The sequence below is a fragment of the Micromys minutus genome (assembly GCF_963924665.1).
Source record: "Micromys minutus genome assembly, chromosome: 5".
Taxonomy (NCBI): domain Eukaryota; kingdom Metazoa; phylum Chordata; class Mammalia; order Rodentia; family Muridae; genus Micromys; species Micromys minutus.
Window position 1 is genome coordinate 5,525,907 of NC_137974.1, and position 27,533 is coordinate 5,553,439.

The 27,533-nt window shown below is 41.9% G+C and overlaps 1 protein-coding gene across 3 annotated transcripts in view; it reads left to right on the forward strand.

Annotated features, from left to right (window-relative positions):
- ELF1 (E74 like ETS transcription factor 1) overlaps positions 1-27,533 on the forward strand; it is a 90,277-nt gene that overhangs the window by 49,130 nt on the left and 13,614 nt on the right. For all 3 annotated transcript variants that reach the window (XM_080916807.1, XM_080916809.1, XM_080916808.1), the window contains exons 2-3: positions 1,308-1,588; positions 23,370-23,550. In XM_080916807.1, the coding sequence (XP_080772933.1) occupies positions 1,517-1,588; positions 23,370-23,550 (253 nt within the window). In that variant the 5' untranslated portion in view covers positions 1,308-1,516. The remainder of the gene's footprint in view (positions 1-1,307; positions 1,589-23,369; positions 23,551-27,533) is intronic.

Here is a 27,533-nt window from a genome sequence, read left to right on the forward strand (position 1 = left end):
AAGAATCGGACTGGGTCAGATTGAACACCGCTGGCTTGAAACTGAGTTTAGTGAGTAAAAATCTGACTTGAATTCCTAATCCTAATTTGATATTGATTTCCAATTATGGAGATTGCAGTGACCTGTGTTTATCTCTAAAACCTGGAATACACAGGGAACTGGCTTGGCTGAAACTAGGAAATAGTGTACCTGATCTGCTAGCTCCTGCTAATGAGAGGTAAGTTTGCCAGGAAACTCACTCACCGTGGCTCTCCATTCCCAAGCCGTGTCTTTACAATTACTAGGATTAGTCACCATCCTTTACTTCAAGTTGTCATCTTTTTGAAATATTTATATTATATTGTAAATATATTGTAAAAAATATTGTAAAAGATGTTTCAAATAACTAGATTTTTTTTAAAAAAACATGACTATTTCAATTCTTAACTTTTTATGTCCCATTTATGGCCATGAAATTTAACGTTTAATACAATTGTAATAAGCACCTATAATAGCATTGTTAGTGGTAGCTTTACCTTTTAAAAACATTAATACACAAATGTGTTTGGCAGTCATTTTCAGAGCACTGTGGAGCTTTTGCTCCTAAGTTGCATTTCTGTTTTTCTACTGTTGTAAAGTGCAGCCCTTTGCATGTTCTAACTTGCCGTGACGTGGTCAAGTACAGTTTCCTTCCTGTTGCTTGTGTTAGCGATAAGGCTACATTTTAGTACTTTCAGAAAGAAGCCCCTGAAGTCAGGCTTGGTCTAGCGGGTTTTTTTTTTTTTTTTTTTTTTCCTCACCCAGGCTCTTTCAGGGACAGAAAAGTAGGCTTTAACTTCTGCTCAGTCTTAAAAGATCATCAAACAGCATTTACAACCTTTAACTGTCTTCTTTTAGATTCGTATGGTGGGGCTGGTGCTTACACGTTGCTGTCAAGGACGAATGAGTCTTATGAAAGTTAGAGAGAGTAGTTGTTACTGTGAGTGTAGGTGATCTGCTGGGCGAGCAAGAAGAATGAAATTGTTTATAAATGCTCTGCTGGGATTTACAATTTCCTAATTATTACTGGAACTCCTCCCCTTCCCTCCCCCCTCCCGCCTCACTCAGTACACCTCAGGGAAGAAAGAAAATATAGTGTGGGGGAGATTTTATCTTAGAAAAGAGGTCTTCAAAGAAAGTTTGTCTTGAAAACCAAAAGCCTGTGTTTACCAGCCATGCTGGTTTTCCTGAAGGGTAACAATGACACTTGGAGATACTGTGCTGCCTTGCTTGTTACATTTTAGCCAGGGGATTGCTCTTCACCACTGACTTCAGCCTTTGTCTTTCAGGGACAAGAAGATCTAGTGAATGATTTCAGAAAAAGTGCTTGTCTGCTTCCAATGTCAATGCACCAGGCAAATCTGAAGTGCTCCTGCTGAAGACTGTCTTGTCTGCAGTGACTCCACAGACGTCCCCAGACTACCCTGTGCCTTACCTACTGCTCCAGACTTGAAGACTTGGGACTCTTCTCCTGTGGATCTAAAGGGAATGCTTTACTATGGCTGCTGTTGTCCAACAGAACGACCTAGTGTTTGAATTTGCAAGTAACGTCATGGAGGATGAGCAGCAGGTGAGCCAGGAAAAGCTGGGCTTTAGCACAGTCCCAACACTGAGTCCACCAGTGTCAGAGGATTTGCTATAGGAGATAGTACGATGTTCTAAAATAAAAATGTAAAGTTAAATATTTGGTAGTAATGTCATTTTATATTTTAAGTACCAACTAATTCACTACATGTAAATGTTACTGTTCACTTTGATGTGGTAACAAGGAAGTAGTATTGGGGGGAGGTTCATCTTGGTTTTCTGTAAGATTAGACCAAATAGTAACTATACTTAGTAATATTTCTTTAATTACTTAAGAAAGTTCTAGAGAACATAACTAATGTCTACAATTAATCTTTTAATTATGAGCTGTTTTTTCAAGGGGATTAAACCATTTTGGCCATCTTACAACCACACTTTTCAGTCCAAAGACTATGACCCCCACAAGGAAAGTTTTTGACTCTTTCAGAGCTTGGTTTGTCGTGGGTAGGGAAATTGAACCTAGGACCTTTCAATGAACATACATGTGAGGTGTTGTTTTCTGCCTTCTACTAAGTAAGGTCTCAAGCGATACCGAGGTGAAGGGTTTAACCTTAGCCCTGGGCCTCTGATCTTTCTGCAGTGTGAAAGGGCTAAACTTGATAATTAAGGCAGGCTGTGCAGGGACTGGGGTGGGGACCGCTGTGCCCAGGAGGTCCTCTGCTAAGAGGCTCTCACTGCTAAGAAGCAGTGGGGTTAAAGTGTCCTGAAGAGGGCTGATCCATGGACTGAACTAAGCCTGCTCCCAAAACCTTAAGGAGATCAGTTCTGATACCTGTTTTATTCCAGAAACGGTTACTACAAATAATAAAATGGGTTCTCAGTTTTGGCAGGACATGGTGGTTTCGTAACTGTTTTGTACTATGTACTGAAATGATATAATACAGACTTTTTAAATACACCTACGAAAGTGAGAATTTAGGGCTCTCCTTAAAGTCAAGACGAATTCACCTGAGGGGAAAAAAGGACACCAGGAAGATATTAGTATCAATAGGAATTCAATCTAGAGACAGTGGAGGAGATATTTTCGGGGGAGAAAGTGTTTTTGAATTGTTTTGAGACAGGATGTTTGTGAAGAAGAGTGCTCTCTGCCTCCTTTCTAGATGAAAGGTCCGTGACAGGGCCCAGGCTAGCTGTGCTGAGTGTTGTGACACAGAGGCAGTGGCGGCAGAAAGGACAGAGCTCTGATCTGCTCACAGCATATTGTCTTTAGGAGGAATGCTGGTAGTGCGACTACCTCTTCTTGCTCTGATTTTTTTGTTTGTTTGTTTGTTGTTTTGTTTACTTATTTTTTTCTAAGACAGGGGCTGGCTGGACTAAAACTCTTTCCTCGTGGAGACCAGACTGTCCTCAGATTCACAGATACAGTTTTCCAAGTGCTGACATTAAAGGCGTGTGTTACAGGATTCAGTTTTTCGAGAAAAGGTCTCACTGTGCCTAAAACTTCCTATGGAGTCCAGGCTGACCTCAAATTCAGAGATCTGCCTGCTTCTGCCTCCCAAGTGCTGGGATTAAAGGCGTTCCCCAACATGCCTGGCTCACTTTCTAGGGTTTTGAGATCTGATCTCATATAGCTGAAGTCAGCTTTGAATTCCTGGTTTCCCGGCTCCCAGTTCCGGAATGCTGGGACTTCAGATGTGGGCCACCACACTTGGCAACTGCTTTCTTTTCCTTTCTCTTTTGGCCTTCTTTCATTTCTTTCTTTTCCTTCCTTTATACACTTAAATACTTTATATGTTAACATATGGGATAAATGCCGATAGCCTTATTTTTTGATGAGGAAACCAAAACATAAAGTAGTTAAGTAGTTTGCTACAAACTGTCTAGCTATTAATTATAAGCTATGCAGTGGGACTTTAGGTAATGTGGACTTGCAGGCTGCCGTAGCTGGGTTTGGGTTCAGGGGTATCCAGTATCAAATTATTGAAACGGTGGCTCTGCCTTCTTGTTTGGTTTTGTTTTCATTTTTATGAATCACTTTTCAGATAAGATCCTATTGTGTGGCCAAGCCAGCCATGGAGTTAAGGTCCGCTGAGTGCTGGGATTGGAATTGTTGGCTTGTGACACCATAACTGCCTTAGTTTAATTTGTATTTTCAAGTGAAAGTAATGACTTGCTAGCTTAAAATCATGTATTATAAAAATGCAAAAAATATGTCCGATGTGACAGCTCATACCTGTAATCCTACTACTCTCATGGCTGAGGCAGGGGAATTAGGAGTTCAATACCAGCCATTGTTATAAAAGGAGTTTGAGACCAGCTTGTGACCCTATCTTTAAAAAAAAAAAAGTGTGTTAAATAGTGTAAGTTCTATAGGATTTGTTTTTCTATATTTGAATGAAATATTATTTGCCCCACTGGTCCATAACTCTGACATCACCAGTGTTTTTCTTGGTGTGGCAGTGCACACTCCTGTTTGGGAATGACAGTACTCACCAGAATGGCAGTACTCACCAGAATGACAGTACTCACCAGAATGGCAGTACTCACCACAATGACAGTACTCACCAGAATGACAGTACTCACCAGAATGACAGTACTCACCAGAATGGTAGTACTCATCAGAATGACAGTACTCACCAGAATGACAGTACTCACCACAATGACAGTACTCACCAGAATGACAGTACTCACCAGAATGACAGTACTCACCAGAATGGTAGTACTCATCAGAATGACAGTACTCACCAGAATGACAGTACTCATCAGAATGACAGTACTCACCAGAATGACAGTACTCACCAGAATGGCAGTACTCACCAGAATGGCAGTACTCACCACAATGACAGTACTCACCAGAATGACAGTACTCACCAGAATGACAGTACTCACCACAATGACAGTACTCACCACAATGACAGTACTCACCAGAATGGCAGTACTCACCAGAATGGCAGTACTCACCAGAATGACAGTACTCACCAGAATGACAGTACTCACCACAATGACAGTACTCACCAGAATGGCAGTACTCACCAGAATGGCAGTACTCACCACAATGACAGTACTCACCAGAATGGCAGTACTCACCAGAATGGCAGTACTCACCAGAATGGCAGTACTCACCAGAATGACAGTACTCACCAGAATGGCAGTACTCACCAGAATGACAGTACTCACCAGAATGACAGTACTCACCAGAATGGTAGTACTCACCAGAATGACAGTACTCACCAGAATGACAGTACTCACCAGAATGGTAGTACTCACCAGAATGACAGTACTCACCAGAATGACAGTACTCACCAGAATGACAGTACTCACCAGAATGGCAGTACTCACCAGAATGACAGCACTCACCAGAATGACAGTACTCATCAGAATGGCAGTACTCACCAGAATGGTAGTACTCACCAGAATGGGTGATGGGTGAGAACTGAGACAAGGTTGCCGCAAGGCTCTGGTACCTGGCTTTAGTTTTCTGTCTTCTTTCCTCAGGATGTCCCTGAGGCCCAGGACCTGTGCCTGGCTTAGAGGATCATCTGTGGCTGGGTGATCTGGCTACTGGTGTGATGATGGGATCTGTCCTCTCTCAGAAGGACACACACTAGACACTTTAGCCCCAGGGACTGGGCAACTGGCTGTTTCTGTGATGTATTTATTTTTACTTATGTTTCATGTCACTTAAATAAAAAGCAAACAGAACAACTGTTAAGTCAGTATAACTGCCTATCAGTTTTCTTTATTTCTCTTTTTTTGTAAAATAAAATTTAAACTAAAAAAGAGAATAAGGAACTGAGATACTGAAATCAAAATGCATGGGTTGATAACTAGCCCTGTTCCCTAATTTACTACTGAGATCTTTGCAAATTACTTAATCCTTTGTGCATTGGTTTTCTTGTCTGCATGTTAAGAATGAAAATGAAAGGACTAAACTGTCAGAGAGGTGTGTGGGGGGATGGGGAGAAGCTGCTGCTATAGAGCTCTGAGAACCACTCCAGAGCAGAGCTCCTGTTGCTGACCACCATCTTGTTAGGCACCTGACACAGACTGCGGTGTCTCTCCCTCCTGCTGTGGAGGTCATCAGAAGAATCCCTAAACTGGGATCACTGCTGGGTGTAGTAACATATGCTCTTAATCCCAGCACTCAAGACCGGGAGGCAGGTGGATTCCTGTGAGTTTGAGGCCGGCCTGGTCTACATAGATAAATAGTAAAATGATATTTTACTATTGCATATTACTTCTAAATTTTGTTTACTGATCATTTGAACTTTTGTTGAGTTACTTAGTCTCCTATTGGCCAATATTTCTTTATAATGCAGACATAACCATTAGACTTTCTAGTAATCTCTTTATGACAAGACTGGGTAAATTGTCTATTTTGACATTTCCTCCTAGTCTATTACTAGTTTTTAATTACATGTGTTATATGTGAAATTTCAAAAGTTCAGTTAAAATCTATTAGTACTATGAACTAATGTTACCAAGTATGAGCTTTTTTTCTTAGTTTCTGCTTAACAAAACTTTTCTTAACACTAATACTATTAAATTTTCTTTTAGTATGTTTCACATCCTTAGCTCTTCAGCTCATCTGGAGCTCATTTTTCACGTGGGAGGCGCTACAGTGATTGATAACTCTCCCTCTTCCACAGCTTTTGACTCTCTACTTCTACTGGTTTTTAAAAATGATTTTTCTATGCTAAAACTGAATTATTGTTTAAATTACCCGAGTCAGACATAGAATTTGAGCTTACTATTTATTATATAAGGGAACTATTTTTAATCTGGTGCGAATGTCGCGTTGATTTTACTCTTGCTGTGTAGACTGGGGTAGGATAAGCTAATTTCCACTTGCTAGGGTGGTTTACCATCTCCCCACTTCCAGCCCAGGAAACTACCCATTTTTCTTTCTATCATTGTATTTTGCATTTTACAGGCATTTTATATGAATGGAATCATAGCGTATTCTTTTTATGGTTGGATCCCTTCCCCTTTGTCCCTCTCTTGTACTGGGAATTAAACCTAGGGCTGTAGCCTTTAATAAGCGTGTTCATTCTTGTCATGCCTTATATCACAGGACAAATCACAACACTTACCCCTCTAAAGGAAAAAACAAAATAAGACAAAAACTTAAGATGATCCTTATTGAGCCTTACTTTTGGGAGATGCATGGTCAAATTAACAATTTATCCTGGCCAAAAACAAAACAAAACAAAAAACCACCACCACCAAAACCCTTTTCAAATTCATGCCCTCCGTCTTTATTACTTGTTGAGATAAAATATGTGTGTTGTCTTAGACAGTGTTCTGTTGCTGTGAAGAGGCACCGTGACTGTGGCAACTCTTACAAAAGAAAGCATTTAATTGGGGCTTGCTTATAGTTTTAGAGGTTTGGTCCATTAGAGTGGTTAGAAGTGTGGTGGTCTATAGGCAGACATTGTGCTAGAGAAGTAGCTGAGAGTTCTGTGTCCAAATTGGCAGGCAACAGGAAGAGAGAGCCATTGGGCTTAGCTTGGGCTTTTGAAAACCTTGAAGCACATGTCCAGTGACACACTTCCTCTAGCAAGGCCACACCCCTAATCCTTTCAAATAGTGTCACTGATGGCCAAGCATTCAAAGCTGTGAACCTATGCAGGCCATTCAGATTCAAACCACAGCATATATACATATATATTCCTAAATACATAAACATGCCTTGCCCAATTGGTGTAATCTTACTAGTTATGTATATTCAGAGAGCAAGGAAGAGTATGTTGGAGGGTTTGATGGGGGGAAGGAAGAGGGAAATGATATGGTTATAAATGGGGAAAAAGAAATTCAATATTAGATTATGTTTAAACACCTTCATAGGGATTTACAATGGAAATTCAAATGTTATCTTGGGCAAGTTTAGAGAAAACAGTTTGCTTAGACCTTTGGGTTGTGATGAAGCTGTGCAAAGCCAAATGTCTTTAGACAGCGCCCCCCCCCACATACACACTACTAGGGCCAGCAGATATCAAATGAACTCAGTTTGCTGTGGTTCTAAATACAGGGTTCATGATGAATATAGCCATCTATACATCTTAAAACCTAAGCTTTCACTGAGATGAACCTGATTACAGTGATAGTTCAACTGCAGAGCCTAGACTTGCACTCTGTGGTGGCCAAGCTTGCTGACTGAGCAAGGTGTAGTCATATTGTCTGGGTTTAGATCTTAGGTCTGCTGCTTCTGGGCAGCTGGGCTAGGGAGTGTCAGCAATACGGCGTAGTACTGTGGAGTTCCAGTGGTGTAAGCCATCTGTCTTAGTTAGGGGTTCACTGCTGTGAACAGACACAGTGACCATGGCAGCTCTTATAAAGGACAACATTTAATTGTGGATGACTTACAGTTTTGTTATCATCGTGACAGGAAGCATGGTGGCATGCAGGTAGTCATGGCGCTGGAGAAGGAGCTGAGATTTCTATATCTTGATCTGCAGGTAGCAGAAGGGGACTGTGTGCTGCACTGGGCGAAGCTTCAGCATATATGACCTGTTCCCACAGTGACAGACTTCCTTTAACAAGGCTATACCTACTCCAAAAGGGCACACCTCCTAATAGTGTCACTTTCTATGGCCAGCCATTCAAACATGGGGCCATTTCTATTCAAACCACCACTCTATCCAAAGACCTTAGCATGGCAGCTGCTTTCACCATGACTTTTGTTAAAAGCATCATTTTAAACTGCTTTCAAAGATGGAGACTAGAGGGGGATGCAGAGATGGCTTAGCCTCTTGATTTTCTGTAATATAACAATACACATTACTTGATAACTAGACGTAGAATTTTTCACCTATAATAGACTTTATAGCCAAGGATGAGAGGAGACCCAGAATCACTGCTCTTCAATGTTATGTTTACCGTATGCTTGGATTCCAATTCTGATTTGTGTACATTCTTTGAGACTATCTATTAGGGGATAATTTGTTTTAGTAGATGCTCACCTGCTCCCTTAGTAGGTCTGACAATTCTGCACTTAATCTGTTTGGTTACATGTTTGTTAAATGCTGATGGGATGGTACAAGGACTCTGTGGGTTTGATACAGGGTCTGGGCTACTGCTTTGAGTTATGCTTTTAGAATCGTAGGAATCTAGACTAAATATTTCGCTTAAAATTCTTAAGCAGCCACCAAAGAGAGTAAATTACCATTGAATAATCTTCACATACATAACATGAATAGGCCCAAATGATTTAATGGTGAGTGATTTCAAACTTTCATGAATTATTTAAACAGTTTTCATTCGAAGTTTCTAAGGTCACTTTTTACCAAGTGAACAGAGCAGTGATACTCAAGTCTTACAAACTGTTCACAACCACAGGTGCAGGATCAGCCGGCTCCAGGTAGACCCCTTGTGTACAAAGCTAAGAGCAGGCATGCTGTCTGACCCTTAGCACCTTGCAGGTGACAACCATTTTCCTCTTGAGTGTTGACAGAACCATTAGTGTCCTGATGTCCTTCCAATATAACGAAGGAAAGCTTTTCGACTGAAGCGTTTCAGCGGCGGTCGAAGGAAGCATCTAGGGACTCGGCATGTGAACAGAATGACTGAAGGTGTGCATGCCTTCGGATGTACCTATGACTTGCTGTGCTAGAGCCTTAGTTCATCAAAACCCAAAACACAGCAGCAACCACAACAAGGTGGACAGCATCTAAGGAGAAGCACCCAAAGTTAGCTTTTGTCCTTAATACACATACACGCACATGTACACATATGCACGCACATGCAGAGAGAGAGGAAGAGGGAGACTGAGAGAGAGGTAGTGGGGGAGGGAGAGATTGAGAAAGATGCAGAAAGACAGAGACAGGTGCACTCACACAAACAAAGGGAATCAAAACGGAAGAGCATCCAGTCACTTAAAAATCATATAAGCCATTTTTTCTTTATACCCATCTGTCTATCCATTTATGCATTTTCTGTCTTATTTGTCTGTCTACCTATCTATCTAACTGATCTATCTTACCTAGCCTCTCTGTGTACTTAACTTGCCTACCTACCTATCTAGTTAGCCTGCATGTACCTTGGTGCTGATACGGAGTTCAGAGGACATGCTGTAGGAATTGGTTCTGTCTTTTTTCTCTTATGGGTCCTGAGGATCAAACTCAGGTTGTCAGACTTGGTAGCACAGATCTTCTCCTGCTGAGCCTCCTCCCTGGCCCTACGTCGGTTTTTGAGATTGCTTATTCATCAGTGTGTGCCTGTAATCCCAGAGCGGTGTGGACAGGAGCACACTGTTGAGTTCAAGACCAGGCTCAGTGGTAGAACGCTTGCCAAGCACACGAGAGGCCCACCCCTAATTCCCCAAAAGCAACAGAAGGAAAACAGAACCCAACGGATCCTGTTTCTATTTAGGTAAAATACTGAACAGTTGAAGCCAATGAATCAGTTTATTTTCTCGAGTACTTCCTACATACCTTACAATTTTAAAAGTTATTTACCTCAATGTTATTTAATTGCAACAGTAATTTTCAAAGATGGTCTAACATGTCTTCCTCTTAACAAACACAGAAAATAAAACTTAGCCTGGCTAATCTGAACACACAGACGTTGTTTTCCTTCCAAGTGTGTTTAAATACTCAGAGTCTGAGTATGTACTGATGTAGTGCCCTTTCACGTGCATATTTGTAATAGAGTTGGTGCGTGGCAGAACACTGTCAGAGCATGTCAGTACACGTCACATCAGAGGGGAAGGAGGTCAGGAGTAAATCTGAGCTCTTCAGATCTTTGGAGGCTGAAAGCTTGGGCTAAGCCCAGTCTGACTGCAACACAGGACACAGGAAGCAGTGTTAAAATGTGCTATATCTAATCTAGCTTGTGTGCTTACTAGAGAATTCTTAGAGTTAAGGAGATTTTGAAGATGATGGGAGGAACGAGGCACTAGCCTTGTCAGAGTGGTGTGTGTGTGTGTGTGTGTGTGTGTGTGTGTGTGTGTGTGTGTGTATTTGTGGGGGGTATGTACATGTGTATGTATCTTTGTTTGTGTTGGTACAAAATATATTTACTACTTGAAAGCATGCTTGTCTTATACTTGTTTTTGAAAAGAAGTTTCTGCATTAAGGGAATTTAAAAGACTTTCCCCCCTGCTTTTTGTTTGAGGAAAATGTTGTTGCTGTTTGGCTGTGAGCTGTTTTCTAGAGAGCTGTGCAGGGTGTTTCACAATCCCCGTGGAACAGATTGAGAGCTGCTGTTAGGGAAACTTGGCAAACAAGTTCTGTGAGTGCTCTTGTATTTTTTAATATCTGAAAGCTTGTTGGAGACTTAAACTTGCTGGACAGCACTGGGCATTCTGTAGTTCTGAGTCTCCATCTTTGGTGAGAGAGTCAGACAAGCGTATTAGCAGAAACACACGCTACACTGCTTCTGTTGGCTCCTTCGCTTTCTCTTTAGGTTGATGGTATTGGCTCATAACTTCTGTGATGAATCATGACCAAGGGAAGCTTCAGGGGACAGTGTTGCAATGTGAGGAACTGCCCTTGGTTTGATTTGTATTATTGCTGCTAAAATGTTGGCTGAAAATTTGCTTTCAACATATGCTCTAGGATTTACCTGTATATGATATTTTTTTTTCCTCTTGAGCTATTAAGAATTCCAGTAAAGTTAGAGAACCTATGAAAGTCCATTTTTCTCTCTATAGTGAAACAGATTTTTAGAAGCAGATGCTTTAAACACTGATTTGATAGACTTCTGATTCCAGGAAATCTTTTTTTCTCTAGTCCCCAGGGTGACTTGCTTATTCTGTGTTTCACAAACAAAGTGAACATTATGTACAAATGCCAAATAGCAAAATACTTGTAATATTTGTTTAGATTCCTACCATTTAGAGACTTGCATGAGTAATAAAGAGTTGACAAATGCAGGCTCGAATAATCCTTTTTATCAGTGGTCCTAGACTCTGTGTGAATTGGACTCACTTGGGCAAGTTTATTTATAGGCCCTGGCCATATCCCCAGATATTCTGAATTATCTGTTACTTATTTGGTGTTTTAAAATGTTTCCCAGTGTACAGACAAGGTTAAGTAATTTTAGGATTTAGTGTTAGTTCTCCTTCTCAAATAACAGGTAGAACTCAGCTCTGGCTCAGTGGTATGTTATCTGCTCAGTATTCGGGATGCCCTGAGTTTTATTTTTTGATTTCCAATGATGGGGCTGGGTTTAAGGTGGTAGAAAGATGATTAATTTAATTACTTAAATGAGGAAAGCCTTTAGACATGTTTGGAGAGAATCTCTTTCCTTCCTTCCCTCCTTCCTTCCTTCCTTCCTTCCTTCCTTCCTTCCTTCCTTCCTTCCTTCCGAAAGGGGCTTATATAGCATAAGCTAACCTAAAACTTGTCATAGAAATAAGGATGCCCTGATTTAAACAGCTAGACAGACAAATAGAATTTAATATTTTAAGGCAGATTAGAAAACTATGGTGCACAGTGGTTTGAATTGGAATGACCCCCATAGTCTCATATATTTGAATGCTTAGTCATCAGGGAGTGGCTTGAGAAGGATTAGGAGGTGTGGCCTTATAGGAGTAGGTATGGTCTTGTTAGAGGAAGTGTGTCACTGGGGTGTGGGCTTTGAGGTTTCAAAAGCTCCTGCCAGCCCCACCCCCTGTGTGTGTGTGTGTGTGTGTGTGTGTGTGTGTGTCTGGACATAGCTCTTAGCCATTGCTCCGGTGCCATGAATGCTTCCATGCTTCTACCATGATGACAATGGATTAAACCTCTACAATTGTAAGCAAGTTTCCAACTAAATGCTTTCTTTTATAAAAGTTGCCTTTGTCCTAATGTCTCTTCACAGCAATAGAGAAATGGCCAAAAGAGGTGATCACTTTATTTCTTTAAAGAAACATCAGGAATATGGGTTTAGCTGAGGTATGACACTTGCCTGCCTGCTCAAAGACCTGGGTTTGATGCCAACACAACAAAAAAGTAATGAATCATGAAAGTAGATTTATAAAAGAAGCTACAGACTTTCTCTAGGTGTTGTAGTCTCATTATTTTAAAAGGAACTTAAATCTTTATTTATCTTTTGAGTTGGTATTGTCATGTGTTGGCTTCAAACTACTGTGGTCAAGTAATCCTCTGTCTTAGTCTTCCTGGATCCTGGGACTACAGGCTCATGCTACTGTGCTCAATTCTGACCTCTTAAAGCTTTTTTTAAAAGTCAGTCTGGGAAAGGAGTTAGATTTAAACAATGTAAAAAAAAAAAAAAAAAAAAAAAAAAAGCTAAAATCTGAAGAATAAAGTCTATTCTTAATTTGAAAGCATCAGCAAATTTATTTATATTTGTATTTTATTATTGTAAGGTTTTGGTTTTGGGGTAGAGGAAATCATTGTTCAAACCGCAGATGTAAAGCTGAATTACATTGAGTGCTGTTAGGGGTAGAATTTGTTTAGCTTAACTCCTCTTCATCTACTGAAGTCCTAACCCATGTTACCATAGAGTAATAGATCCTATCTGGAAACAGAATGTCATTGTCCATGTAGTTAGAATGAATGGAGTGAGCCCCTACTATAGGGTGGTTCTTTATAGAAGAGGGAAGCTCAGACCCAGACAAACATGGGAAGGATGTCATGTGAGCATAAAGACAGCCAATACGTCCAGAAGAGCTGAGCAGCTCTGCAGAAGGAGCCAGCCATGTACCCACACCTTCACATTGAACACAGACTTCAGAGCTGTGAGAAGACGTTACTGTTGCTGAGGGCACTTAGTTTTTGGTACTTATGGCAGTTCAAACAGATGGATTTAGATTTTTTTTTAAAGATTTAAAAAATTTTATTTATATGAGTACACTGTCGCTGTCTTCAGACACACCAGAAGAGGGCATCAGATGTCATTACAGATGGTTGTGAGCCACCATGTGGTTGCTGGGAATTGAACTCATGATTTCTGGAAGAACAGTCAATGCTCTTAACTGAGGAGCCATCTCTCCAGCCCTAGATTTTTTTTTTTTTTTTTTTAACTTACTTTAAAAATCTAAGTCTTGGGCTGAAGAGGTGGCTCAGTAGTTAAGAGCACCGACTGCTCTTCCAGAGGTCCTGAGTTCAAATCCCAGCAACCTCATGGCGGCTCACGGCCATCTGTAGTGGGATCTGATGCCCTCTTGTCATGTGTCTGAGGACAGCAGCAGTGTACTCATATATAATAAATAAATAAATAAATATTTATTAAAAATCTAAATCTCAGATAATTCAGTATGTGAAATTTATGTTCGCTCAACCCATCTTCTCTTCACCTGCCTAGCCTGGAACTGTGTGTATAGATTCTGGGCTTAACTCTCAGCAGTTCTCCTGTCTCTGCCTCTGTAGAGTACCGGACCACTCTGAAGGGTTTGACAGTGTGTAGCTTTTCAGGTTTGGATTCCTGATGACTCATACTTTAGTCAGTTGCTGGTCAATCCGAAGGAAAGGCCATTTATCTTGAGTTCAGATCAACAGCTACGGGAGTATGCATTTTCTGTCCATGTATGGTAATAGGCAACACCTCATACTCACCTGAGAGGTGTTATATACTTTCAGCCTTCTTATTTTACCACTTCTATCTTTTAATTTACTTATATTTTGTTTTTTGTGTGTGTTTGCCTGTGTGTATGTCTGTGTAACATGTGTCCCTGCCGTGGAGGCCAGAAAAGGGCGTTGGCTTGCTAGGACTGGAGTTATAGATGGTTGTGAGCTTCCATGTGAATGCTGGCACTCAAACTCCGGTCCTCTGGAAGAGCAGCCACTCTTCTCAAGCAGTGAGCCACCTCCCCAGCTCCTTGTGTTCTAATGAACACGTGAGTTATTTATTTTATGTGGCTTGATGGCACCTTGAAGAGGTGGGAGGTGAACCACTTTGAAATAAGCTCATGGTTTTTAAAAAGTTTTTGAAATTATGATATAATTTCAACATTTCTCCCTTTCTCCTCCTCTTTCCACACCCTCTTATATACGATCCTGTCTCACTTTGTAATTCGTTGCTTCTATTTCTTACTTATTATTGTAAGCATCTATGCATATATTTGTGTGTATATGTGTGTATGTGTGTGTGTTCTAAGTGTATCTAGCTCAGTCTGTATGGTGTTACTTGGATACATGCTTTTAGGACTGACCATTTGACACTAGACACCAATTGGTGTGTTCTTCCAGTTTTTTATAGTTGTCCCTCCCCCTCTCCTTCTCTGAGAGGGTGGGTTCTGCCCCTGGGTATGCCTCCTATCCACCCCCCCCCCAGGCAGATCTAGTTGCAGCAAGATTAAGCACATCCTCTCCAACTGAGGCCAGACAAAGCAGCCCTGTTGGGGAATGGATTCCACAGTCAGGTACCAGCTTCAGAGACAGCCCCTCCCTGCTCCAGTTGTTAGGGACCCACATGGAGACTGAGCTGCACACATTATGTGTGTGCTGGGGCCATAGTCCAGCCTGTGAATGAGCTTTTGTTTTTGGCTCAGTCTCTGAGAGCTGCCAGGGCTCCAGATTAGTTGACAGTTGGAGTTCCTGTCCCCTTCAGGGCTTTTAGTTTGTCCCCCAACTCTTCCATAAGGGTCCCTGACCTCCATCCAATGTTTGGCTGTGGGTATATATTCATGATTTTAATGAGACACTCAAGGTACCTTAGCAAGAGAAGACTATAGGTATAAATCAGCAGTGATTCCCAGAGAAAGTAACAGTGCCAAGAAAGTTTATAGCAGACTGATGTAACAGTAACAAAGATAATGTTAAAGCCACACTGTGAATGTATTCATTGCTTTTATTTCCTTAGAAAAGGGATGAGAAGAGATCTGTGCCCACGCTATCCAAATACATGGCTTAGGCTGAGCTCAGGGTGTCTCTAACTTTCCCTAGACCTAGGCCTGGAAGCGTCTAGCTTCCGTACAACTAGTCTTCTGAAAGCCTGGACCTTGAAGGTTTTGGTTTCCAGCCTCTGTCTGCCAACTAGGCCTAGAATGTTGTTTTAGCCTTTGAGACTTACTGCTGAATAAATTCACTCCTTCTAGCTCTTTCTGAACTTTGGCTGCCCGGTTCAACTCAGCTATTCTGGCTCAAACTCCTCTCCAAGCTGACTGCTCCACATTGACTTCGCTTGGCTTCTGACTGAATTGCTCTGCTGGGAAAGACTGCCTCTGAACTTCATGAACTGAACGGCTTTGAACTGCTCTGCTCTGCTCTCAACTGACCTCAACTGAACTGAACCGAATTGAATCCCCCTCCCTCCCTTCTCTTTTTGTCTGTTCTTGTGAGAGTAGGTTTTCTATCCCAGGCTCATCTTGTCAGATCTTTCTCTGACTGTCACTCTGTCTTCCCCTCAGTTAGATGTCATTGTTTGCATATATTATTCTACTGAAGGAGGGTTTGGCACTTGAACCCAGACCCTACTTATTTAGTTAGTCCAGCTACCAGCTTTCCCAAGGGGTTCACTGTCTTTAACTTGCCAGTATTAGGATTAGAGGTGTCTCCCAACCTGACATTTTTGGGGTCCTGGGGGGTCAGAACTGCAGTCTTCATGCTTGCATAGCTAGAGCTTTGTGCACCGAGCCCCAATGTGCCCTGGAAACAGTATTTAACCTGCAGTTGTTTACATCAGTGTTTTCCCCGTGTGCCCTCCGTGCTTGCCTGTGTGTCGCATGCCACCGTGTCAGTGTGGCTCCCAAATTCTCTCTCTGCTTACCCTAGATCTCAGAACCAGTGCTCCTCTCCCTCTCCATGTTGCTTTCTTTTTGATGCAGTCCTGACTGGCCTGGAATTCACTGTGTAAACCAGTCTGGCTTGAATTCTCACAGACCTAACTACTCCTGTCTTCCAAATGCGGACTTTAAAGGTGTTCTTCATATTTTACTAAACTTTTGGATCAAAGGAATTTTTTTCTTTCCTTTTCTCGGTGTCTGGTCTTTCCCCCTATTGCTAAACATTGACGGGGACCTCTTGGTACACCCTGCCATTGAGCCTCACGCCTAACTTTAGTTTTTTTCTTGGTCTCTGTCTCTCTTCCTCCTTCTTCCCTCCTCCTCCACACCGTCCTCCTCTCCTGCTTTGTATGGTTTTGTCTGTCTGTTTTTGAGACAGGCCTCCTTATGTAGCCCACCCTGACCTGGATCTGTGTAACTCTAGCAAACTTGAAATTTGGGGTTCTCCTGCCTTAGCCCCCTTGTGGGTTGTCCTTGCCAATGCCTCTGGCAAAGTAATAAACCTCATGAAGGAAATCCTGTTGGTTCAGTCTTCTGGAGGCCGTCCCTGAGTTGTTTAGTTTTTGACATATTTAAGCACAGTGCAATTTTGGAAAAAAGTTTCCTCGTGACATCACAATTAGCCTTAAAGCATGAGTATACTGAAACTTCTTTTTTTTTTTCTTTCAAAGAAAACATGTTTTTACAAAGTACCCATGACCTCTTTAATAAAAACAGGTTTTATTAGCATGGTGGCACTTGGGAAACAGAGGCAGGAGGTTTCCACGCACAGCTTGCTCAGTCTGTATAATGTTATTTCGATGCATGTTCTCAGGGATGACCATTTGTTATTTGATAACCAATAAAAGGATCTTCTGTAGGGAAGTCTGTCTCTCCCACGTCCAACCTTCCTTAGTTGTCTGTAGTTCTTTGTGGAGGGTTGAGGCCTCATGTTCCTCTGACTGGGGTGTGGTGGGACACAATAAAGAGAATAGCAGGATACAAAAGATCTGATGGGGGAGGGGTTCTAAGTGGGGAGCTTGAGGGAGAGCAATAGAGAAGGAGAAAGGAGGTAAAACAGCAGTAAGGATTTCTGAAAAGTCATAAGGTGTCTTAGGGTTTTACCGCTGTGAAGAGACACCATGACCAAGGCAACTCTTACAGAGGCAAACAGTTCATTGGAGCTGCTTTACAGTTTCACATGTTTAGTCCATTGTCATCATGGTGGGAAGGTTGGCAGTGTGTGGGCAGACATGGTGCTAGGGAGCCAAGAGTTCTACTTTTTCTTCAGAAGGCAGCTAGGAGACTGTCTTCACTGGGTGGAGATTTTGCATGGGCAGACCTCTAAGCCCAGTGACACATGTCCTCTAACAAGGACAGACCTCCTAACAGAGCCTCCTAACATGGGCTAAGCATGTTCCTACCACCCCAGGAGTGTGAAATAACAGTGAGGTTGTCTGTAAAAGTCACCAGGAATCATACTATTCTCTATTCTAAAAACTTATAACACATGCAGTCCTTTATAGATATATACATATCATTTAAATGCAAACATTTTAACCTAATCTGACAATGTTCCTTCCATGAGCCACGGATTATTTGACAAAACCCTCAACACCAGGTATGAGAAGCCCTCTTTGAGTCAGGACTGTCCAAGAGACTCCCAAGATATTATAGACTATTGCTATTGACCTTGGCTGCTCTCTAGAGATAAAAAAATATTATGAAGATATGCATTTTAGATTACAGACCTCTGAACTGAAATTGTCCTGAATGCCTCCCCCCTGAGGACTAGCTTTCATGGTACTAGAGTGTACCAAAAGGAGGGACGGAGCCAACAGTCCTATCCAGCTCTGACACCTATAAGCTACAACAACAAGCAGCATGGTATGGTAACCCTAAGGATGCAGAAGTGGCACACGTACCTTGGTGGTAACCAGTGGCTCTCTTATTGAACTTAAGACCTTCTCAACAAGAGGGAAGTTAGGCCTGGTCCTGAAGTTTTTCCTCATAAATTAAACAAAATGTATAAAATAAACTATATGACGTATACATGGATGATTTCTGCCTGGAGAACAAAGAAATTGATAACAGTAGTTTCCTCTACAGAGGGTGCTGTGGTAGAAAATAGTGATATTTGACCAGTGTTCATAAGATTTGTGAATTATGTGGAAAGAACAGTTATCTGCGGTTAGCTCTCGAATAACAGCTATGGTTTTGTAGACTAAAACAAGGTAATAATAACAATATCTAGTTATTTAAAATATAGGAGAGCTGGAGGAAGGCTCATTTGGCAAGACCATGAGGACTGAGTTCAGGACACCAGCAGCCACGTGAAGGGTCGTGTGTAATGGTGCATGATTATAGTCACAGCACTGGGGAGACAGATAGGAGGATGCTCGGAGCTCACCGTTAGCTACTCTTGCTGAATCTGTGAGCGCCTGGCTAAGCAAGAGGCCTCATGTTACAAAACAGGTACAAACAATAGAGGAAAACACTCAACATGGACCTCCAGCCTGTGGGTATGACACATACAGGCACCCAAATTCAGGAGCCATATAGATTCAGACAGCTGTGTTCCTTGTAATATTTATGTTCTTGCCAGTCTGTATTCACATCGCAAGAACTAGGTAGGTTTGCACTGAGAGAAATATTCTGGTTTTATTTGAGTGAGTCACACACATGCGAGTTGCATTTGGCATGGCCTCTTTCTTGGGATTAGCAGGTAACCTTGGTTATGCTCTGAGCCCAGTTCTCATCTGTCAGTAGACAGGAAGATGAGCAAGCTCTTACCTTGCACAAAATAAAGTGAAATTATGTGAAAAGTCACTGAGCACTGGGCTCAGCCCCTTTAGAAATGAACGTGGTGTTCTTAAGAGAGAAGAGAGGGTGAAGTATTTTATCACACTGAATGTTCGTACTAGGTTGTATTCAAGAAAAAGAAAGGGAGGGACCATGAAGTGGCTCAGAGAATAAGAGCACTGTTGTAGTAAATATTGAAAGGATTGTTTATTCTTTTATCAGTCCCCACACACTCAATTGTTGGATGCCGCTCTAGTTCGGAGCAGAGCACACACCATGTGGTCAGAGCACACACCATGAGATCAGAGCACACACCATGAGGTCAGAGCACACATCATGAGGTCAGAGCACACACCATGAGGTCAGAGCACACACCATGAGGTCAGAGCACACACATGCGGTCAGAGCACACACCATGAGGTCAGAGCACACACATGAGGTCAGAGCACACACCATGAGGTCAGAGCACACATCATGAGGTCAGAGCACACACCATGAGGTCAGAGCACACACATGAGGTCAGAGCACACACATGCGGTCCCCACACCACTTGGTGCTCCAGGCCGCCTTTGTGTACACAGGCATGGCTCACTCCGCTGCTTCTGTTCTGGGTGGACACAACCGCCCCATTGTGTTGCTTTCACTCGCTTCCCCTTGGCGTGTTGTCGCCAAGCCTTAGACACACACACATCCCAACTCTATGGCAGGCTTTGTGCATTCCTGCACTACACCCTTTGAACTCATTTGAGTAGTCACATAAAAGAACACACCAAACTACTCTGAGCCAATATAATAGAATATAATTTGCCAACCTAGGTAAGTCAAATGACCTTGTACAATTCTATCTCATATAAAACATTCATGATAATATTATTTATGAAAAGATGCACTGAGAAAAACATACACATCTGGGGCTGGAGAGATGGCTCAGCAGTTAAAAGCACTGTCTGCTCTTCCCGAGGTCCTGAGTTTAATTCCCAGCAACCACATGGTGGCTCACAACCATCTGTAATGGGATCTGATGTCCTCTTCTGGTGTGTCTGAAGACAGCTACAGTGTACTCATATATAACAAATAAATAAATCTTGAAAAAACAAAACCAAAAAAAAAACCCATACACATCTGCCTCCATCTTCATTCCTCCTAGAATCCCCTCTACCACCTCCTATCCTGCTGTTCCAGTCTCTTTCCCGCCTACCTATCCACTGTCCAATCATGTATCACCTTAACATAAACCTACACTGGGGCATCAAGCTTTCACGGGATCAAGGGCCTCTCCTGTTGATGTCCAGTAAGGCCATCCTCTGCTGCTTATGTGCTGGAGCCATGGGCACCCCGTGTGTACTCTTTGGGTGGTAATTTAGTTCCTGGGAGCTCTGGGGGCTCTGGTTGGTTGATATTATTGTTCTTCCTATGAGGTTGCAAACCCCTTTAGCTCCTCTGTCCTTTCTCCACTGGGGACCCTGTTTTCAGTCCAGTGGTTGATTGCAAGCATCCATCTCTATATCTGTCAGGCTGAAAAAATAGGACATAGTACTGAGGACCCAGCTAGATCACTCATGGGCATATACCCAAAAGATGCTCCAACATCTAACAAGGACACATGTTTCACTGTGTTCATAGCAGCCTTATTTATAATAGCCAGAAGCTGGAAAGAACCCAGATGTCCTTCAACACATGGCCTTCTCTGAAAGGAAAGTCAAATGTTTATAATTTGCTTTGGAAAGTAAATGTTTTCTTTACTGCTCGTGTATGTGTTTATGTGTTTCACAATGTAAATTTTTGAGCCCCTAGTTTCAGTTTCAAAACTAGTCTTACAAAAGCCAGTTAGTTCTGGCTAACTTTTCTGAAACAGGAAGAAACATTTTAAAGTAAGACCAAATGTGCTTTCAGATCATTACCTATATGTTTCATTGTATAGCATTCTTTGAAGGTAAGGATACTGTCTGTTTAACACCCAAGATCTACATTAACTTTCAGTAATTACTATTTTACCTTACTCTGCAGTATGTAAACACTTAGTTTAAAAGATCAATACTGTTTAGTATATAGCAAAGGCATAGGTAATTCCAGTGTAGCACACTCTCCAGAAGAAAATGTCACTTTCTGTAAACAGGAACCTTTTCCCACTTTACTAAGATGTATTTATAAGGAAACAAAACAAACCAATGAAATAAGTAAGATATTTACTAAATGAAGCCACAGATCCTAAAATGAACCCTGAACTAATTTCTGTTGTTAGAATTACAGTTCTAATAAGCTTGCATAAAAGACACACAATCCAGATACTTTATTTATGAGCCAACTGCCCAGACTGGGTAGACCTAGGGCTATTCTTACTCACTCCCCAGCTACAATCCCCTTGTTACTTGCCGTGTCTCTTGGCCATGCAGCTCTGGTCCATTGTGGCTTCCTCCTCTCCATCCATCCTCTTCTCTCCCTGTCCCTGCTCTTAGGGGCAACCACACTTGGAGGAATCCGTCTTAGCTGTAGGATACAAGCAGCATCAGGCCCACCCGATTTCTTTTTTCTATTCTCTTTACCCTCCCCTGTGATGACCATCAGTGAGATGATTAAGGGCATTTGAATCAGATTCATAGACTAGTGACTAGAATATTCATTTTCTGCTTCTGATATTTTGTCCGTATTCATTTGTAATATTTTAAAATATTTGTGATACTTTGCAGTGACGCTGTATTTAGGAAATAAGCCAATATTTTGGGTTAAAAAGGTAGTCTGAGGGTTGGAAAGATGGCCCAGCAGACAAGAGCTCTGGACGTTCTTCCAGAGGACTGGATTCAGTTCCCAGCAGTACATGGACGCTCTCAACCGTCTGTAATTCCCATATTTCAGTGTAAGGAGATCTAGTGCTCTGGCCTCCTGAGAGGCATTGCACGCATGTGGTTCACAGACATGCATGGCGACAAGACACCCTTAAACCTTTAAAGAAAAAGAGGTATGTCTACTATCACTTTAAAACAAATCAGAAAACCATCAGCAGATAACAATGGAAATGCTCATGCATTTGAACTGGAGGAGCATGAACTAAGGTTGTATGGAATCCTTTGAAATATTTTCACAATTTTTCTAAGTTAGAGGTTATTTCAAAATAAGAAATTTAAAGGAAGCCAGGCATGGCGGCTTACACCTGTTATGGAGCCTGAGGCAGAGGAGTGCTATGAGTTCAAGGATACTCTGCACTAAATAGTGAGTTCCAGGCTAGCATGAGCTGCATAACATCATGAAACAAAGCAAAGGAGAAGGGAAGTGGCCGCATTGATCTTCAGCATGTTAGAAACCTCCGGGGGAGTTTTCGCAGTGGAAAGTTCAGCAGCTGAATGAGGCTAAAGTTCTCAGTTCTGATATTCCATACACTTTGTTTTTGGTGTTACTTTGAGACAGGGTCTTACCACAGAGCTTTGGCTGCACTGGAGTTTATTGTGTAGATCAGAATTCCCAGACACATGGAGCTCGAATAGCCTCTGCCTCCCGAGTGCTGGGATTAAAGGCATGTGCCACCACACCTACCTCAAATTTTGTAGTTTTATAAACAGGCATTAGTAGGAAAAATTTATAATCTTAATGAGTCATCCTTAAAGAGGACAGTAATAGAAAATGAATTAATTGTTTGCATGTGAGTCATAGGATGTGAAAAACAAGGCTTCTATGCCAAGTATAACTACACTGAGATTTTCTACTGTGCAGGAAACTTCAGTAAGGGCTTATTTAGTTATACAGCCATTGTATTTCACTTCCTGGCTTATGCTTTGGCATAATTTTAAAACATTTTTAATGCCATGTCATATTAAAATGTACTTTTAGAATTAACCAATGAAAACTCGGTTATTAAGATGAAGAATCAGACATGGTGGGCACACCTGTAATCAAGCACATAAGAGATGTGAGCAGGAGCGTCAGGAGTTCATGGTCATCTCTGGTAAACAGCAAGCAGGGTAGCCCGGGATACACAAGACGCCATGTCTTAAAAATGAGGCAGGATTAACGTTTCGGTGTTAGACGTCCGTAGTCCTCACAGCATAGGGAGATGGTTAAAGTGCAAGTGGTGGGGCCCGTATGACGGGATGTGCTTGTGTCCCAGAATTTAGGGGAGTGAGTGTGAGATCAGCCTGGCCTACGTAAAGGTCTGTCTCAAAAAGCTAAGACACACTCGCTCGCGCACGCCCAAGATCATACAGGGATCAGACAGGGTTGGGTATAGAGCAGTGGTTGACTTCTTGTGTAGGGCCCTGGGTGTAGTCCTTAATAAAATAGGAATGAATCAGTACTACGAGGGTCAAATGGTCTTTGTAAGAGTAAAATGACTTTTGATTGTATCCAGCCAAAGCAAACTTTTCTCTTTCCTGTCCCTTCTATCCAGCTTGGCGACCCTGCTGTGTTTCCTGCTGTCATTGTGGAACATGTTCCTGGTGCTGACATTCTCAATGGTTACGCTGGCCTAGCCTGTGTGGAAGAACCTAACGACATGATTACGGAGAGCTCACTGGATGTTGCCGAAGAAGAAATCATAGATGATGACGACGATGACATCACCCTTACAGGTGTGTGTGTGTGTGTGTGTGTGTGTGTGTGTGTGACTACAGGTCAGATGCTCAGGGTCTGGGCCAGGGATTCTAGGTGCTTGGCCTTTTATCCAAGAATTTGAAAATATGAGCTCACACAGATTTGTAAAAGTAAAGTAAGTTTATTCATAGCTGAGCAATAATGGAGATTAGAGAGGGATATCCTATCAAGACTGACAGTGAGCAAGGCATGAGATTACTCAAGGGCCGCAGGATAAAACCTCCAGTCTTTTTAATGTGAGGATTGGAAGAAGGAGGGGCTGAGTACTAAAGGGTATAGCTTGTGTGCTTCTTTATTTTAATTGATAGATTAGATATATAATTATTTTTCTATTATGTATTCCCCATAGCATGACGCACCTGGTTTTAATTATGTGCAAGTCCAGTTACGCACAGTCAGAAGATGATAGAGTGAGTTCTCTATCAGGTTACTTACTGGCAGACACAGCTGTGCCTGAACCCAGTTCAGGGTGGATATGCCTTCTATTTCTTATACTTGCATGTGCTTGAAACACACTTGACTAGTCTTCCCCTGATTACTAGGAAGTAGGGAATTATGTAGCAGAAGCTATAGCTTATGGGAGAAAAAATAAATAAAGATAAAAGCCCGACACATCCTGCCTTCTCACCTCTTTTACACTGCTTCTTTGATCGCCTTTTCTTCTTCCCTAACTTGATTGAAAAGAGAAGTCTTCATCAGTGCTTGTCTACACCCTACTGATACACTCAAGAGAACAGTGAGTTAATTGTAGGGAAAGAGGTAGGAGACAAACCGTAAGTCACACCTAATGTGTGACGAAGCCCTGAGATTCATGGAGGATTTCTGTTCGGGATCAGAGCTCATTCAGCATGAGAACTTGAAGAACAGACTGTAAGAAAGGGGTGTAACAATACCAACATCAACTTTAGAAAGTGGCATGCGCTTTAGCTTTGTATGATTTTTTTTAAGATTTATTACAAATGTTTTGCCTGTTTATATGTGTGTGCATTATGAACAAGTCTGGTACCTGTGGGAACCGGAAGAGAGGTGTCTGGATCCCTTGGAACTGGAGTTACAGCTGGCTGTGAGCTGTGATCCCTGATCTGTGAGCCACCACATGGCTGCTGGGAATTGAACTCGGGTCTTCCAGATCAGCTCTTAAGCACTGAGCCATCTCTCTGGCCCCAGTTTTGTATGTCTTACTTTTCTGTATTTTGGCCAGAAATGTTGAGGGTATTTGAGGAACTTATCTGGAAGCAAGGATTCGCATTTCGATTCTTAAAAGAAATTGTTCTGGAAATAGATGTAATAGGTAGAGTAGTAGGCTGGGTGGCGGTGTGGCTGCCTTGTTCTCGGCTCTGCTCTCGGAACACAATACCCAACACCCAGTATGCATTCAGTGAGAACAAAGTTATATTAATGAATGAATAAATGGATTATTAAAACTGAATATGTCTACAGGCAGGTGTTTGTCTATTTAAGAAGTTAACACATAATCTAGTGCTATTTTAAATTAGAATAGAAAGGAAGAATGACTGTCTGACTCTTGGTGGGAGAGAGAAAAGAAAGATTCCTATCTAAGAATTATACTGAAAGGGCATATGACTTAGAGGTTAAAAGCACTGGCTGCTCTTCCAGAGGGCCTGGTCTCACCCAGCACCACAATGGCAGCTCCGCAGCTGTCTGTAACTCAAGTTCCATGGTGTTTGGGGCCCTCTTTTGACAACCTCCAAGGGCACCAGACATGCATATGGTATATGTACATACATACAGGGAAAGCATTTATACACATAAAATATTTTTAAAGTACTAAAGTAGCAAAATATATAGCAAGTCAATAAAATATTTAATGTAGGAAAAACAAACAAACAAAAAACATTAAAAGCTATTTTTTGATTTATTTAAGAAGCAAAAGGCTTTCAATGTGTGGAAAGGAGCAGAAAGATCGTTGACATTTTCAGCAAACATTGGAAACATCTTTCATTTCTTCCCCAAACTATAGCCAAAATAAAAAGACCACATAGAGGGAGCTTAAAAGTAAGTTAGCAACTGTAAATTGACACAGAATTTGATCAGTTCTGTTAATGAGTAAAAATATAAATGTCTCATGTATAAGCAAGAGTTATTGCTTAGTAAACAAATATGCACGGTGTGCCTGATGTATGGTGGTGCAAGCTTATGATTTCAGCACTTGGGAAGTAGAGGCAGGAGAACCAAGATGAGCCTCATGATACCGTATCTCAGAAAGAAGAAAAGGACAGCAGTGTGAAAGGAAATGATGAGACAGACAGGTTCCTTCCTAGAGAATAGCAAAGTCTCCTGCTCTTAGCAGAAAGCAAGCTGTATCTTAAAAGCCAGATCGTTTGTGGCTTGTGTCTTCCTCCTCCGTTTTTTTTTCCTCACCACACCCCTCTGCTTATCTGAGCAATGTGATGAGGGGGGGCGGGGAGTTCTAATTCCCTTCATTCCAGAGTTGGGAAGGGAGAAGGTAATACCGAGCCTTTGAGAAGCTGGGGGAAGGACCAGGTCTAGGGCAGCACTACCTTGTGGCTGGAGCTAGTCTAACACAGTGCCTCCCACTGTAGCTGGCAGGAAGAAACAGGTCCTTGTAGGTTAAGATGCTGGCCTGCTTGGTTTCTTTCTCCCATGCTTACTGATGACTGTCTTCTCCCTTGTCTTCAGAGAGTCTCCTGATTACTCTCCAAGCCCAGATTTCCTAGTGGGCTGACAGAATAGTGGTTTAGTCTACTATGATGATCTCATTTTAACTGCCCTCTCCAAAGACATTCTACACACCCTCTGTGGTGTCTCCTGTTGCTTGCTTTGGTTGTGGTAATGGTTGTTCCTGGTGCTGGGCCTGTGTATGTGAAGCAAGTACTTTCCTGCTGTGTCCCATCACCACCCGGAAGGGATCTTGAGGGATGAACATGACTATGTAATTATTAGATGTTTATTTTTAATATATGATGATATCATTGTATTAGGCTTCTTTTAGAAAATGTGCTAAAATACTTAGAGATAAATTATGGAGTAGTGGGCCTGGATTTGTAGTTCCAAGACTTAGTAGGCAGAGATAGAAGGATCAGCTTTTGTAGGCCAGACTCAGCTACACGGTGAGTGTGAGGTCAGCGTGGGCTACAAAAGGTCTGGTATTGAAACTGAAAAAAATAAAACAGAAACAAAAAACAGGGCTAGTCAAAAAGGATCAGAGAGTGAAGGTACTTGCTGCCAAATGCCTAGTGAGTTTGGTCCTGGAGACACACATGGCTGCCAGAAAGAACCAGCTCCTTCAGCTTGCCCTCTGACCTCCATCTGCATGCTGTAGTATGAATGTACATCATGCAGATAAGTAAAAGATTATAACAGTACAAACAGCCAAACAAAGGGATACAAGTGGAGGCTTGGATTCCTTCACAGTGCTCTTCTGTAGGAAGTAAGGACTTGTGGGAGGGCGTGGGCGGAAGATTAGCCCCTTGATAGTGTTTGAAGCTGTGAATGAACACAGAGGCCTTTATTATCTATGTCTTATAACTTCGACTTTGTCCAGAATCTCTAAGAATATGCAGATTAGTATGGTGGTGAGTGCCTGTGATCTCACAACTCAAGAGGGAGAAACAGGAGGATCACTCTAGGTCTGAAGCCAGCCTGGTCTTACATTGTGTACTTTGGACACAGTCCCTAAAAGCCAGAGAAGGGCTGGTAAGATGGCTCTTACTGTAAAAGTGTAATGACCTGTGTTCAAAACCCATAGGGAAGAGGAAGGAAAGAATAACTCCATAAATATGTCTTCTGACCTCCTCGAATACTTAATGACATGGTCCAGGTTCATCTCTCTCTCTCTCTCTCTCTTTCCCTCTCTCTCTCTCCCTCACACACACAGACACACATATACACACAGATACACACACACACACATACACATACACACACATATACACACATACACACATACACACTTACATATACACACATATATACACAC